At 36.9% G+C, this 16,080-nt stretch overlaps 1 protein-coding gene across 6 annotated transcripts in view; it reads right to left on the bottom strand.

The window, feature by feature from the left end:
- Positions 1-5,440: 5,440 nt before the first annotated feature.
- The window catches only part of LOC128862414 (protein sprouty), a 67,880-nt gene continuing 57,240 nt past the window's right edge, over positions 5,441-16,080 (bottom strand). For all 6 annotated transcript variants that reach the window (XM_054101013.1, XM_054101014.1, XM_054101016.1 and 3 more), the window contains one exon: positions 5,441-15,278. In XM_054101013.1, coding sequence (XP_053956988.1) covers positions 13,096-15,090 — 1,995 coding nt within the window. In that variant the 5' untranslated portion in view covers positions 15,091-15,278 and the 3' untranslated portion in view covers positions 5,441-13,095. The remainder of the gene's footprint in view (positions 15,279-16,080) is intronic.

Below are 16,080 nucleotides of genomic sequence, written 5' to 3'. Positions count from 1 at the left end.
ATCAATAAAACGGTCCGCGGATGACATATGGCAAAAATAAATTTTTTGTTTTTTGGTAGGACTATTATAAGCTTAAATGGCAAATTTCAGCGTGATATGTCACATAGTTTGTTTTCTGTGCTACTGTAAACAAGGCAAGCTCGTGTGTGGAAAATTTTGAGTTGTGACCCTTTTGTATTTAGGGTGCGATATGTATGTATTTAGATACCAACATGTAACGCGATTGACCCCAGTACAAATCAAATTCTGTTTACGAAATTACTGGATGGACTATACGCATAACTTAATATATTTTTACACATTTCATCATTATTCTATATATTTTTATATTGATTTATAGGATTTTAAAGTCTTTATTTATAATATTATATTTGAGACCATTAGAAAATCTATGTATTCAGGTGAATTTGAACCTAACCTTATTGTCAGGCCTCCTGCATCTCGACCATAATTGTATGCGGTATGATTGGGGCTGGATTGGTAAAATAATTGAGTCGAACTATTGAATTATACGTATAAAATGAGAATAATTATTAATGCCAGTAGATTCTACCAATGGCTGGAATAGCATTTTGGTCTCAAATTAGCTGTTTATTTATTAACCACATCTGCAAGCCGTAAGACTCTACTAGGTTAGGGTGGAAATTATTATCATTGGCTAGAAAAAAAATATAATAGGACTATGAATAAGTTCGTGCGGTTTTACAACAGATGGCGTAACTTGATTATTATTCCATCGATCCACATTTCCAAACATTCATTGGAGAGCTACTGTCGTAAGGCACAAACGTCAGTATAAGTTTTTTATTTGAAGCGTAAACAACAATATTTTTACCACACTTGAAAATGTCGAATTTCGTGCCAAATAATGTGTTTTTGCGGGGAATTCTTCTTCATTATTTTAATATGAAGAAAAAAGCAGCCGAAAGTCATCGTATCTTGGTGGAAGTTTATGGTGAGCATGCTCTATCTGAGCGAACGTGCCAGAAGTGGTTTGCACGCTTTAAAAGTGGTGATTTTGGCTTGGAAGACGAAGAACGCGAGGGTGCGCCGCCAAAGTTCATGGATACCGAATTGGAGGAATTGCTCGATCAAGATCCGGCTCAAACGCAAGAAGAGGTTGCAAAAACTTTGGGAGTTGATCAATCAACCATTTCCAAACGTTTAAAAGCCATGGGAATGATCCGAAAGGTAGGCCATTGGGTGCCGTATGAATTGAAGCCAAGAGACGTTGAACGCCGTTTTATGGCATGCGAACAACTGCTTCAACGGCACAAAAGAAAGGGTTTTTTGCATCGAATTGTGACTGGCGATGAAAAGTGGGTCCATTACGACAATCCAAAACGTCGGGCAACGTATGGATACCCTGGCCATGCTTCAACATCGACGTCGGCGCAGAATATTCATGGCCTGAAGGTTATGCTGTGTATCTGGTGGGACCAGCTGGGTGTTGTGTATTATGAGCTACTGAAACCGAATGAAACGATTACGGGGGATGTCTACCGACGACAATTGATGCGTTTGAGCCGAGCACTGCGAGAAAAACGGCCGCAATACGCCGATAGACACGACAAAGTTATTTTGCAGCATGACAATGCTCGGCCACATGTTGCACAAGTGGTCAAAACATACTTAGAAACGCTCAAATGGGATGTCCTACCCCACCCGCCGTATAGTCCAGACCTTGCGCCATCCGATTACTATCTCTTCCGATCGATGCAACATGGCCTGGCTGACCAGCACTTCCGTAATTACGATGAAGTCAAAAAATGGATCGATTCGTGGATTGCGGCAAAACCGACCGAATTTTTCACAAAGGGAATCCGTGAATTGCCAGAAAGATGGGAAAAAGTAGTAGTAAGCGATGGACAATATTTTGAATATTGAATTTGTAACCGTCAATAAAGTTTCAAATTTCGAAAAAAAACCGCACGAACTTATTCATAGTCCATTAGTAGACATAATTTAAAGCAATAAGCGAAATACATCCCCTGCAAACTTGTGGGGTTGGTTTCTAATACATCCTAAATGGAACAAAATTCCAAACTTGGTTAAAATGTATTCTAATCGATTTTATAGAAAACTTATGAATGTGGAATGTCTCATTGATTATAATTTCAAGGCGTATAAAGTAAAAATTGCTGATCACAAAAAAGTTGGGTCACTAGAATAGTGGCAATGGCAATCCTTCGAGTACATGAAAAACCTCCTCATAAAAAAACCATCTCCCGTTCGGGGTCGGCTTAAAACTGCGGGTCCCTCTCTTTAGGGAACAACATCAAGACGCACACCAAAAATAGAAGGGAGGAGCTCGGCTAAATTCGTAAAAAAGTTGTAGGAGTCAGTTATATTCTTAGTCCTGCCATAAGTTCTGTTACAAGTTAAGTCCGTTATGGATATGAAATTATTATATCTTTTTTTAATGAAGTTAGTTTTATTTACTCATGTAAGTATTAAAAAACAAAAAAATAATTTTCATTCAAAATGGTCCCCATTTGTTTTTGTATAAGCCTTCAAACGATTAGGCCATTCAGCTATTGTAGCACGCACGGTTTCCATGGATACTCACGTTTCTGCTCGAACCAAAGATTGTTTGAGACTCTCCAAATTTCTGTGAGGTCTTCGACTGGCTATGTACTCTAATTCTGAACCCAAACTGTAGTCCAATGGATTCAGATCGGGGCTGCCAAACGGCCAATCTTCTGCGGATTGTTTGCCACTGCTGGGTGGTTTTCGCCTTATGCGCTGGAGCGGAATCTTGCTGTAGGATTCAGCGATCTCCATTAAAGAGAGTACTGCTCATCTACAATACTTTACCAAGTCTTTGAAGACCTCCTCCTGGTACACTTTTGTCCCGGCCTTAACCCCGTTTTCGCAGACATGAGGAGATGTAAGGCATTTACAAGACACTCTCTACCAAACGCCTTTACAAGACACTCACCACCCAACAACCTACGGGTGGTGGCCACACAGAATCTTTGGAACAACATTTTTTGCCTCTTTAGAAGTTTTGTGTATTAAAAATTCTTCAACCGTGAAAATTTTCACATCTGTGTAAATAATATTTTCATGGCCGTTGACCGCATGCCACCGAAGAAGCTGCTTGCATCTGTCGAGTCTAATTTTCTTCAATTGCGTTATCAAAAGATGACCAGTTGAGCGACAGAAGGCTTTCATGTGGACATCATCTCTAATTTGTATTGATGTGGATCATGTCTATACATTAATATCCCTGGACATGATTTTTTGCTTTCTAAGGGGATTCCTGCGAATTCCTTCTCGAACGGCTTCTGTCTGTCACTTTAAAGCTTTGGGAAAAACGATTGATAGTGCGATAAAGAATCATTCTAGAAATATTAAGTTTTTTTAGTAATTTTTGGATCTCACTTACATTTTTATCACACCATCCAAATTGGCTTAAATTAAATTGACTTAAAGGGTTACTAAATGCCAGATTACTTGCCCCAAACAATCACTCAGTTGTTGTGGGACAGGAAGTTGCCCAACATAGAATATGAAAGACGATAGGAAGAGATAAAATCAGAAAAATAAAAGAAAAAACACGACAAGCGACTATAAAAAGTGTCGATTATTAATACATACAATATCATCATATCTGATGCTGTTTGGTTGATTGAAAACTCAGGCTAGAACGCATGGTTTGCTTTGGGCAAAGATCGACAGAAATCGGATTTGCGGCGCAAGACTGACTCATGCACGTTAAACTTTCACTGGTGGCGCAGACAAAAGAGGCGGAGATAACATTACATCGCATTAACCTACAGTAAACGATCATACAAAAGGGCAGCCTTAGTACTTTTGTAAATTGAACTGACAAAAATGAAAATGCAGAACTCACTTTCTGTTTCTTGGCGTTGAAGCAAACAAAAAAAAAAAATCAAAAATAAACGAAATACGGCAACCCTTCGTCAGGTGGAGAAAGCATAGCAATAATTTCTTCAATAATAACAATTGTTTATTTTTTCATTCCATGCATTGTCGCCAACATGCAAAATACTCTATAAATCAAGCGGAGAAATTTTTGCGACTTTCTTTTAATCCTGCCATGAGCCAATAAACCGTCCATGCGAGTGTGGATCGGGTCGCCGCTAGTGAAGTGACCCGAATGAATATCCGGCCAACTACTGATACTTCAACAGCACTCCCCAACAATTTTTTGCGGCATGTTTTACGAGTATTCTGTTACAAATATGCCACAAAAGTGTTGCAATGATATAAAAATATTAAGAGGATTAGCTTTTGCCTCGTTGAAAAGAAATATATTTATGTGCATTTGTACATGAGTACTACGAGTGGAGCAGTATTTGTTGGCGTTGCAAATGTTTTGTTGCATACATATGTATATAAATTTTGTTGCCGTGTCATTACAGCTTTTCGTGCAATCCCTGCACCTACCTTTCTTTTCATATGAAAGAAAAACTGAAACCAGGAGATCTTACTGTACACCTCAATAGGGTTCAACATGCAGTATGCGTAACCCAGGCGAATGAGCACACGGAACCCGTACTCAATTTTATAAAGAGATACAAGGTTATCTGCCCGTCTAGAGAAGAAATGGTACACAGATGGTTCCAAACCGCTCCAAAAGAAGGAGCAGGAATAGTGGCTCCTAGAGCACACAAATCCCTAACAGTAAGTACAGTGGAAATCATATCCAAAAGAGGGTTCGATAAAGTAAAAATTAAAATACTTTCGGACAGCCAAATGGTTCTCAAAGTCTTGAATAGTTTCACATTCAAGTCAAAAGTCCTAATAGAGTGGAACAATGCACTCAATGAACTTGCCACTCATAATCAGGTCTCACAGATTTGGGTACCAGGACATGGGGGACACGAAGCAAACGAGAAGGCAGACTTTTATACCAAAAAAAAGGGCAGAAGGGCTAATTATCAGAACAAGCCCATTTTTTTGGCTTTAACAAAATAATATAAAACAGGAAACCAAAAATGGATCCAAACTAAAATCAGGAAACAAAATCTGCTCTAACCCTAGATAAAAAGGGCCTCATATTACTCTGTGGAGCACTTACAGGTCACTTTGCCTGTAATAAACACTTTAACACAATAGGACTATCTAGTACAAGATTATGCAGGTTTTGCTGGGATGAAGAGGAGTCTATGGAACACTTAATCACCAACTGTGAGGCATTAGGCCGCAGGAATCACAGAATCCTGGGCACGTACCTACTAGAGGAGGAAGACCTACAATTGCTCCCTCCTAAGGAGCTGGTTCGATTCCTCGGTATATTAAATAATTATAATTAAGTAATTAAGAGCGCACAATAGATCGATCTGATCGCAGTGCATTGTAACTATTACCATTACCATGTACGTAGGGATGTAGGTATGTATGTAAACTTGTATTACTACGCGTAGAATGCATATGTGGCAATGCCAAAAGGAAATAAAAATGCAATATATTTAAATTTTAGTATTTTATCATTTTTTTGTGTATTTATTCCATATTTAATAATAATAATCGTCATCTCTTCAACTCTATGAGTGCATCATCATTAACATCATTCTCATTTGCCTTATTTTGTGTGTTTGAATGTGTGGGCATTTGTATATGTGCTATTTATGTATATTTGATATACATACATATGTACATGTATGCGTGCATGGAGCCAATTTTGTTATTTTTGATCTATTTTATTTGATTTCTGTGGTTGCCATAGTACACATGTACATACATACATAACTGTATGTACATATATATATTTTATTAGTTAACGTGTACATACATATGGGTATATTTAAGCATATATTGCATAACATACATACTATGCATTGTAGTTACAAATATTTTGTTTTTAACATTCGCCTATTGAGTCTATTTTTCTTTGATTTATTTATTAGTAGTAGTAAAATATTTTACAAAAAAAATAAATAATATTCGTCCTGCAGAAAAAACATAATCTAAACGAATTTTGTTCTATTCACACACGCACATACATATACATATGCACACGCACACACACACACCGGCTTATACGCATCTCTTCAACACTAACATCAACATCATCTTAGTGTATACCGATGTTTAATTTGTTGTTGTATAGGTACAGTACAATTACTAACTGCTTTTGCTTCATTAAGGCTTTTCCATTAGTGCCAATAAAGAAGGTGCACTGTTAAATTTTGTTATGCAAATGTATGACTACATATGTGTGTGTGTGTGCGTGTGTGTGTGTGTGTGTTTCGCATACATTTTCTTCTTGCAGGGTACTTGCACACATACAAAGATAAGGAGTTGGTTTTTCGTTTTTGTTTGCTTCAATTGATTTCTAATTTTTAGTGGTTTTTTTATATTTTCTTTTGTGTTTTTGCATTACACGTCAATTTAGTCTCAGTTTTATATTATTTTAATTACATACACAATTTAGTTTTATCTTCGCTCGATTTGTATTTTAATTACATTATGTAACAATAATATAGTTTTCTCTTTAATTTTAAATAATAATAATGGTAATAATAATAGTAATTATAATTAATTATAGTAATAATATTAATAATAATAATAATAATAGTATTAAATATTTTAAATTTAATGACATAACTAAAACTAATAACTAAAATTAGATTGGGTTATGATTTTTGTTTCTTTGTTCAATTTATAGGTATTCCTAATTTTGCTTTTGATAGTGACATTTATTTTTCATAGTCATATACAACTGTAAGTGTAAATAAGTTTAGTGGTTATAGTTTCTTATTATTTACTATGTTTTCTATTACATGAAATAATTTACAGTTTCGCCTAGTTAGACTTTAAAATTTAGTTTGCTTGCACAATTCATGTCATAATTATTTTCAAACATGCAAATATAAACATACATATATACATACACAATACATATGTACTATAAACATACGTATGCACAGATATATATAATATATTATTTACATATCCATACAGTTTCTAAATAAAAGAATGTTATTTTTTAAATAGTTAAAGTGTAAAAAAATGTTCCAGATTTATAAAAATGATGCAAATGTTAAAATTTTGTAGACTTTTATTCAAACTTAATTTTTGTGCTACGAAAACCTAAATAATATAAGATTAATTAAGGGCTTAGGCTTAATTTACTTATATGTACATGTATATGCACGCATGTACATACACTATATATTTATGTATGTATATAAATATATATATACATACACATATATGTATGCACATGCAACATGCGTTTGCTAGTTCATATCATAATGGTTTTTGTAGTCCATCGCTTTTAGGCCAAAAATGATCGAGTCTGGTGATAAGTTAACAGTTAATGTTGTCTTTGCAGTTACTTTTGTTGTAAGAGTCTATCAATTTTTCACAAGCCAGTGCTTTAGGTTAGATTTCAATGTGATTTAATTTTTTGCAACTAATAAAGTTTAAATAATTTCGAAACAAGCAGAAAATTATTCAACAGTGAGGGGGAAAAATAATAATTAAAATATAAAAAACTACAATTTAGTAAATAAATAAACGCAAAAAAAGAAAGTATAAACAAAGTATGCAAAAAGTTCGCTAATCGGCTTTCAATGAAAGTCAAACTTTATATTGTCATTATATTGTACGTCAGCAATTTCTTCATTAAAAACTTGCGATAGAGTAAAAAACCAAATTCGTAGCAAACTGAGTCGAATATTCACTAGAGAGCTTCGAGATTTGAGATATTTAAAAGAGAAAAAAAAGGCGTTAGTAACAGGAGAAAAGCGATCGCTGACTACGTACGCTTGTGTTAACGTCTCATACTGCTGATGAGATTCATCAGGTATGTAATAACTAAAGTATAGTACTAAGTTCCCGTTTCACGTGAAATGGCTGTGAAATCCATACAAATTGCATCTCACGGCAAAGTAATACTCAGTTTACGTGGAGATACCGCGCAACTTGTCAGCAACATGATGCCAGCAACATTTTTTCACAACTATGCACGTGTCATTTAAAATATATAAAATTAATTAAAAAATAAAAAATAGAGAGAAAACTGACAGTTCGCTTGCGAGTAAAGTGTCTGAGTTCGAATATTCCGAATATATGGAATTTTTAAGCGAAACGTCCTCCCAAATAAATCTTCTTTAATTTTTTTTATGTCTACATTCGATGCTCATAAATTTGACGTTTCTGCACACTTGACAATCAATATAGGTAGCAACATTTCACGACAAGTCAAATGCATGTTGCTGGTGAAATTTCACGGCTTTGAAGTTAGTATTAACCTCAAAGCTGCTATATACGGTGAACTGGCTCACCAAGGCCTGCCTCCTAGCGCTGCACCTCGCCCATCCTACTCTTGAGGAAATATGCATGGAGAATGTCCGATTCGAACCCAGCTTGGGTGTGCATTGATTAGCCACCACGAGTATAAATTCAAGGTATATAAGGTGTGGTGTTCGTAGCTTAGTCTAGCTTGCAACTCGAGTCTCTCAGTCTGATTGCAGCACGTGCAGCGGCAGTTTTGTTGACAATACTCATGGGTATCATTTCTAGCAATGCGTTAAGTGCTAGAATAGCGGGTACTGAATGAATCAGACCTTTGCGCCACTATGAACATGCGTACAATACTTCGAAAACGCTATGATCATTTAAAGCTGAGTTTTTTTTTCCTTGTTCACTCCACTCGGGAGCATAGGCCTTCGACAAGATTCAGTCTTGCGTTGGTTTCGTTAAGCTATTTTTGCTTTCTGGTAAGGTAGGGTATTAGCTTGTCAATACCGGTCCTCCCACTACACCTGTCGTTGTTTAGGAACAACGCCTTCTAACTGTTTAGAGCGCCATCTGTGTTTCACATTTTTCTGTCACAAGGATCACACAGATGGTTGAGGACTTCGCTAAATTTTGGTGTGTCTGCGCTATTCCCCTTGCTGGCGCCACTGATGCAATGTGTAACTGTGTCTACATTCTTTGTTTTTTTTGTTTGCTTGTGTTGGCAGTCAAAATGCAAATCATGCGCTGATTTTTCTGCGGGAGTGAGAATTGGAAGGATAAGGTTTTTGGGGTTGAGGAATGGATTTTTTTTTGTTTAGAAACTAGGAAAGTAAAAAAGTTTGGAAAAGTGCGAGGACCGTGCTTTACGTGGGATTCGTACCCACACAACCTCTGGGATGGCAGGCTAGTTCACTTACGCTAGACTACCGAGGCCGTTGAGTGCACACTAGTATAATCTTCAGATGATTTAAACAGTGTGTGGTAACAAGCTCGAGTTACGACGTCCCGGCGAAATATTTAACGGTCGTACCGGCGGGATCGGTACGTTGTCGGTAGGAGCTTTAGTTTGGATTAAAGCCCCACATAGACGTTTTTACACATTTCTCGAAAAAAAGCACAGTGGTATAAGTTTATTGGGTTGCACAACCAAAGAAACATAAAGCAAAAACCTAAAGGTGTTTCTTCAGTTCAAATTCAAGGCACAATGAAAATTGTAACTTTTTAAATAATAACATAAACTGGAATTTGGAAACTTGAAAAGCTTTTGAAAAATGATGCTGAAAAACTGACGCAGCTGTTAAACTTTTTATTTGGCTTTTTGTGAAATCAAATTATACAGCCGATGCGAACAAATTATATTATTATTACAATACTAAAAAAGCACAGATGGGAGACTTTTTCCCACACATATAATAGCTGAATCGTTTGAAAGCTCATGCGCGTGCGATTCTCACTTCACGGTAAATGCAAAAACACAACTAACTGAACTTACGACAGATAAAAAATAATTTCACAAAACCAATTGAACCATAAATTATTTTCGTTCTTCTTTTTATAATACACGTAATAGCAAATTTCATATCTGGTTTTGCTTATTTTTCTATTTTTTTTGTTTTGTTTACACTACAAAAAAGTTTCTTATATAAAATACATTGTACGAAGTTCCGATATTTGTTTGTTTTTTAATTTTTCCATTTTTATGTGTATACATACAAGCATGTTGTTGTTGCATGTATTTATATTCATTTGTATATTTTATGATTAAATATTTACTTCGCTTTATTTTTTAATTTCATTAATTCATTTTTGTTTTTTTTGTATGTTTTGCTAAGGAAATCAGAAGAATAGTTAATGTATGAAATGCAAAGTATTAGGAGTACAACGAACATTAAAGGCAAGTAGCTTTCATAAAATCGAATAGCTTTTGAAATACACCGCACATTTACGATATCCATTTGCGTTTTTGTTTTTTAAGTATTAAAATAATTAAAGTTTTTTTTTGTTTTTGTTTTTTTTTTTTTGCTCAAAAAGAGTGTAAAACTGTTAAATATGAGTGTATTCCGTTGGACTTTTGGAGTGAATCCAAATACTCAAGGTAATAGTTTTTAACTAACACAGATTTACATTTGTTTGGTATGTTTGCATATTTTTTCACTTATTCTACATATTTCTGTATCTATGTGTGTACTTTTGCAAGACAAAAACAAAACATTTAAAAAAAAGTTACTGTACGCTATATGTTTAGGCATGGTTGTGTGTGTATGTGTGTGTATGCATGGATGCATGGATGTATGTGTGTATGTATACTTATAACCTATAAGCCTTCTTTGTAACATTTTCAGTAGCAAGTGTCTTCAAAAGCGTATCCTAAATTGCCTTATTGATTCGTATATCCATATGTATGTATACCATATGTAGTTTTTTCGAGCTCTAAGCTTTTTCATACACACAATTCTTTATTCCGATTCTAAGTTTCTCCGTTTCGGTGTTTTTTTTAATGGTTTTTGTTTTTTGTGTTTTGTTTACTTCTAATTTTCTCTCGTTCCTATAAAAGAGCCTGGTTTTCTATTTCATATATACAATTGATTTATTTTTTGTTGCTTTATTTTCGTTCTTTTTTTCATGGAATTATGTTAAAAAGTATTCAATGTAAATGTCAATGTGTGACACTTCGACCTGACTTAGATGGTGAACAAATAAAAACAAAAAGAAAATTAACAGCGTAAAAAAATATAAAAAATATGTTATGGAAAAATATTGTACCCAATTTTTTTTGTTTTTTTTTTTTTAATTTTTTTTTTAATTATGTGTCCGAGAAACTTTAAATTAATAAATTTTGTCGTTTTGAATATTTCTAACTGTCAAAAATGAAAGCGACGGGATAACAGTAATTAATTTTCACTGTTAAATCAAATTAAATCAAACTTTGTTTCGTAAAGAAAAAAATGTTATGAAAAGTAAATAAACATTAGCAATGAAATATTAAACAATTAAAATTAGAAGGCATTACGCTTTTTAATTTCTTTTCTTTTTTTGTTTGTTAAATAACATTTCTATTAATTAATAATTATCTGTTTGCAGTCTTTGGTTATTAAAATGTTTAATCTAAAATATATGTATATGTGGTTTAATAATGAATTTCTCATCTCCTTTTACTTTGTTCTTACCAACATTGTAATTTTAATTTAATTTTATCTTTTTTCTATTTTATTTTCATTCGTTCTGCGTTTTTGTGTTTATAAAAATTTTGCAGTTAAAATTTTAGTATCCTCTTTTTTCATTCTCTATTCTTTCGCCCATATTCACTAGGCAACGGGTCGAGGAAGCTAGCACCGCCACAACGTCAAAATCAAAAACTTTTTGTGCCCAATTTATGGGCTATTTATGGGCTAATTTTGGGCCGCGACAAAAATTTTTGGGCTCTTCTCAATCTAGAATCATTGACACTTCAAAGTGGCGGTGCCAGCTGTAAAATAGCCAGCACCGCCACAATGATAACTCGAGAACGGTTGGTCGTAGAAAAATCTCAAGGATATCAGAATTTTGGGCTATTTATGGGCTTTCAAATCCATATAAACAAATTTTTAAAAAGTCACCCTCTCTGCATAAACTGACACCCCCACATGCATATGTCCTGTAAATAATAATGAAAACGACAAACTAAAATTTTTTCACAGCACTATTATCAAAGTTACTTGCTACTCAACACTATTCAGTTGCAAAAAAAAAAATTTTTATATTTTTTTGTAATTTTTATTCACGCAAGTTGAGGAGGGGGGTGTTAGTGTACACAGAGGGGGTGGTTTTTTTTTGTTTTGTTTGTATGCATTTGAAAGCCCATAAATAGCCCAAAATTTTGATATGCTTGAGATTTTTCTACGACCAACCGTTCTCGAGTTATCATTGTGGCGGTGCTGGCTATTTTACAGCTGGCACCGCCACTTTGAAGTGTCAATGATTCTAGATTGAGAAGAGCCCAAAAATTTTTGTCGCGGCCCAAAATTAGCCCATAAATAGCCCATAAATTGGGCACAAAAAGTTTTTGATTTTGACGTTGTGGCGGTGCTAGCTTCCTCGACCCCTAGGCAACTGCCGCGGTGGTGGGCTTGGTGCTTTGTAGCATAGAGTCAGTCGTCTTTCAATCCCTATCCAGCGGCTAGAATTTATTTGTACATTTTGTATTAAAATACGAACAAAATGGCAACTAAATATATGTATCTCAATCATACGTATATGTACATAAACACATGAGAGTGTTGAAGGCTGCAACAGATCGCGCTTTTCATTTGCTCTCTGTCTTCAACTGTTCATTGCCCAAACGCGCTTCAATTGCTTGTTCATTATTATTTTAAGAAATAATTATTTACAAACAGTTATCTGTTGAAAAAAAAGTTGTCTTACGTTTGTTGCGGCATCGCTTTCTCTTTTAGTTATTTACAAAAAACTTCTAACATTGCTGATTTGAAGGGTGCACTCAAACAGAAGGCGCATCGAGAATGAAAGAGAGTTAGAGAGAGAGTCACAGTGAGGGTGATGGATTGGAAGCTAGTTTTGTATTCTAAATGCAAGTCATTGTACATTTAAATACTGTTGCTCGATAGCGCCGTTAATAATCTGAATGTGTTTTGCAATAAGCACTGAAATCCCGTGATTTGCACTCAGCTGAACTAGGACTTCTACCGCTCCGCCCAAACATAACTCTCATACTTCCCTTCCCGTTTTCTAAGTCCTAGCACTCGCCACAACCCACCGCCTGCAGTGGTTCCTATTTTTCTTTTTCTAACCCGATCCAACTTGTACTCGGTAGTACGCTAGTTAAATGGCATGTTCCTTAACATTCATATGTTCTATTTTCATTTATTACTCTATTTTCTTTTAGTACTCGCCATTCGAATCGAGCAGTCGTTTCTTGGGCGTCAGATCGCCTTTTCGCATATGATGGTGATGGTGATGATGATTATGATGATGGTGTGTTTCGGCCGATTTTATCATATCTGTGCCAGCATTGTTGCTGCTTAAAATGCTTGCCGTTCCACTGTTGCCATTTCCAGTTAGACCCAATTGCGAGATTGGTATGATGTTGGTTGGTGAATCTGTTTGTTGGCAACGGCAACCTCGACCTACAATTCGTCCGTAGCATTTTTCGCAGAAGGATACGCAACCGCGCATAGGCCAATATAACCAAAGGCAGGGTAATACAAGCGATAGTGCGCCCAGCCAACCCCAGCGTTGTGTACGTTTATAGGGCCCACATGAGCAGGGATTGTCGACGCATGGTGTACCGGAGCCGTCATCGCAGTCCATGTCATTGTCGCGAGCGCAATGATAAAATAATGCCTTGGCGCAACATAAACACGACACATAATCGATGACTGATTCGGCGCTGCATAGGCAGGTCTTGTTGCAGAGCCACGTTTGCGGCAGGTGTGGTGGACTTTGGCACTGTTCGCAACGGCAATGACCGCATCGTGGGCAGGTGATCTGAGTTAGGGAAGATGTGTCGCCACCAATGATAATGGGTGTACCAAGCGGACTAGCACCGTGTACAGCGGATATCATGCCTTGTGGGGTAGCGATGCCTGTCGCTATATTGTGCATGGTTAGCAAGTCATCGAATGCGGGTAAATCTTTAGCAAATTTGCAATTGCTGCTGTCGACGTGCGATGTTTGGCTGGTTGTCGTTGAGGCGGGTTGTTTTGTTATTGCCGGCGTAAATGGCTGTTCCGTATTTAGAGAGCTTGTGAAGCTGCCTAAACCGCCGCTATTGTTTCCATTCTGCGCGACTGGAATCACCTTGCCGGTATGCGGGCAGGTTGTTGTCGTTGTTGCAGTGGACGTGGGCGTTTTGTGATTATGATTCGAATGTAAGAAGCCGTCTGTGCCATCGATACCCGTCGCGACGATCGCCGAACCCACTGTTCCCGCCAAGCGGTTCGAATGTAGCTGATGTTGGTGCTGCTGTTGCTGATGCTGATGTTGTTGCAGACGGAATTCACGCTGGGGCAACAGTAGTAGATGGTGCGTTGTCGTTTGGCCGCCATCGTGCTGTCCCGCTGGATGTTGTGAACGGGAAGCGTGTTGCAGCTGCAACTGATTCGGTATGACCGTATTGCCTACAGCATTTCGGAACGGAGTATCCACGTACTCATTGGTGAGCCTCTGGGACTCGGGTCGCGGTTGAGCCAGCGTGACTGATGCAGCAACAGCTGGTTCGGTGCTATGGAAATGACTGAGTAAACCAGTGATGCCACCACTTAGGCCACTGTTATTGCTCGACTGACTTCGAGCGTTGCTGCTGATTGTATTGTTGTTAACAAGTAGTCGTGCGGCAGCACCTGGCGTGGGCGGTGATTGCCTTCGCCGTGTAAAAGTATTTGCCGCAGTTATGGAGGACGACGACGAAGAAGATGTGTTACTTACGTGACTGTTATTGCGGCTTAGATTTAGGGTAGTTGGCCGTTGTGGCAGTATCGTCAAATGATGGATTTCGTAATCTTCGTATTCTGGTTGCATCAGTGTATTAGCGATAGCAATATTATCATTTTGACCACTCGTAGTAACACCCCGGTCTACGCCCGTAATACTATATTGACTTGGAAAATTGTTGCTATTGAAATTATGCTGCAATTGCTGGTTATTACTATTTGTACATTGCGGTGTTGCGGTGCTCGTCGTGGTTGCCGATGTCACTGCCGTCGTCGTCATTTGCTGCTGTTCTTGTTCCCGCTGCTGTTGCTGCTGCCACTCCTGTTGCATTTGTATTTCGTTTAACATAGTATCTGGCTCGGGTGCTCTAGGACGATGTACACGTGGTAAGTGCTTTGGGGGCCGTGGTGGCGCCAAAATGTCGCCGCCATTTCTACGATCCATGTAATTTTCAAACTTGTGTTGAAGAAACCTCAGTGCCCTCGGTACCTTAGCCGTGGACCATCAGTTTCCCTCATTATTTTGCTCTGTTGTTCAAGGAATCTAGCAAATGATGACGCCAAATCGACAGGTTGCGATTCGAAGTAAAGGTAATCAATTAGCGCTGCGTTGAATGTGAAGCGATTGACTTTCTAAAATGAGAGAGAGAGAGAGAGAGAGAATTAGAAAGAGAGAAATTATGACATTTGTAATTGAAGGGATTTGATAACAATATACATACATACATATTGAATATATATACTTATGCAGCGGACCGACCGAATGCTCTCAAAAAAGTACTTGAAATTTAAATTCCACAGAGTGGCTTTGTGCGCTGAGTTTAGTATTCGTCATGCAAATGAGTTTTCTAATTAAACAAAGCCTCGGGTGAAGCCCCCTTTTGATGATGACCAAGGTGCCTCTCCTCGGATGTAAAGGCTGACATTACCACCACCCAAAAGATGCGATGGACGAGGCGTCTATCATAGTTGCTAAATATATCAATTCAAATACGATGTCGGGTTTGTGGTGGACGAGCGACTTCGCCGGCAAAGTACTTTCGTTATATCTATATTACAGTGGAGGAACCCGGCCAAAATCACTTAGGCGCTTACCATTTACCAACAAGGAAGATGAAGAGAAATAGTTCAATACTCTATAATAAATATACCGAGATCATAACTAATATTTCTATCAAAAAGTTTAGCATCGAACCGAACTGAACTCAATACTCTTTGCTTGACGATATGATAGTAATGGATGATATCTGTTGCAAGCTTTACAGTTGAATTTATTAAGAAAATCTAAGCATAATAAATTTTTATACTTTTACGAACGTACCCATATATGAAGAAACATACATAATCGTACTTTTGTATGTACTTTACATTTGTACTCATCTATTTTCACAGCTGAAACAATGCATAATTTTGCGCTAATCCAAAAATAATTCAA

The sequence above is a fragment of the Anastrepha ludens genome, chromosome 4, assembly GCF_028408465.1.
Source record: "Anastrepha ludens isolate Willacy chromosome 4, idAnaLude1.1, whole genome shotgun sequence".
Taxonomy (NCBI): domain Eukaryota; kingdom Metazoa; phylum Arthropoda; class Insecta; order Diptera; family Tephritidae; genus Anastrepha; species Anastrepha ludens.
This window is presented reverse-complemented; position numbering and strand designations above follow the sequence as displayed.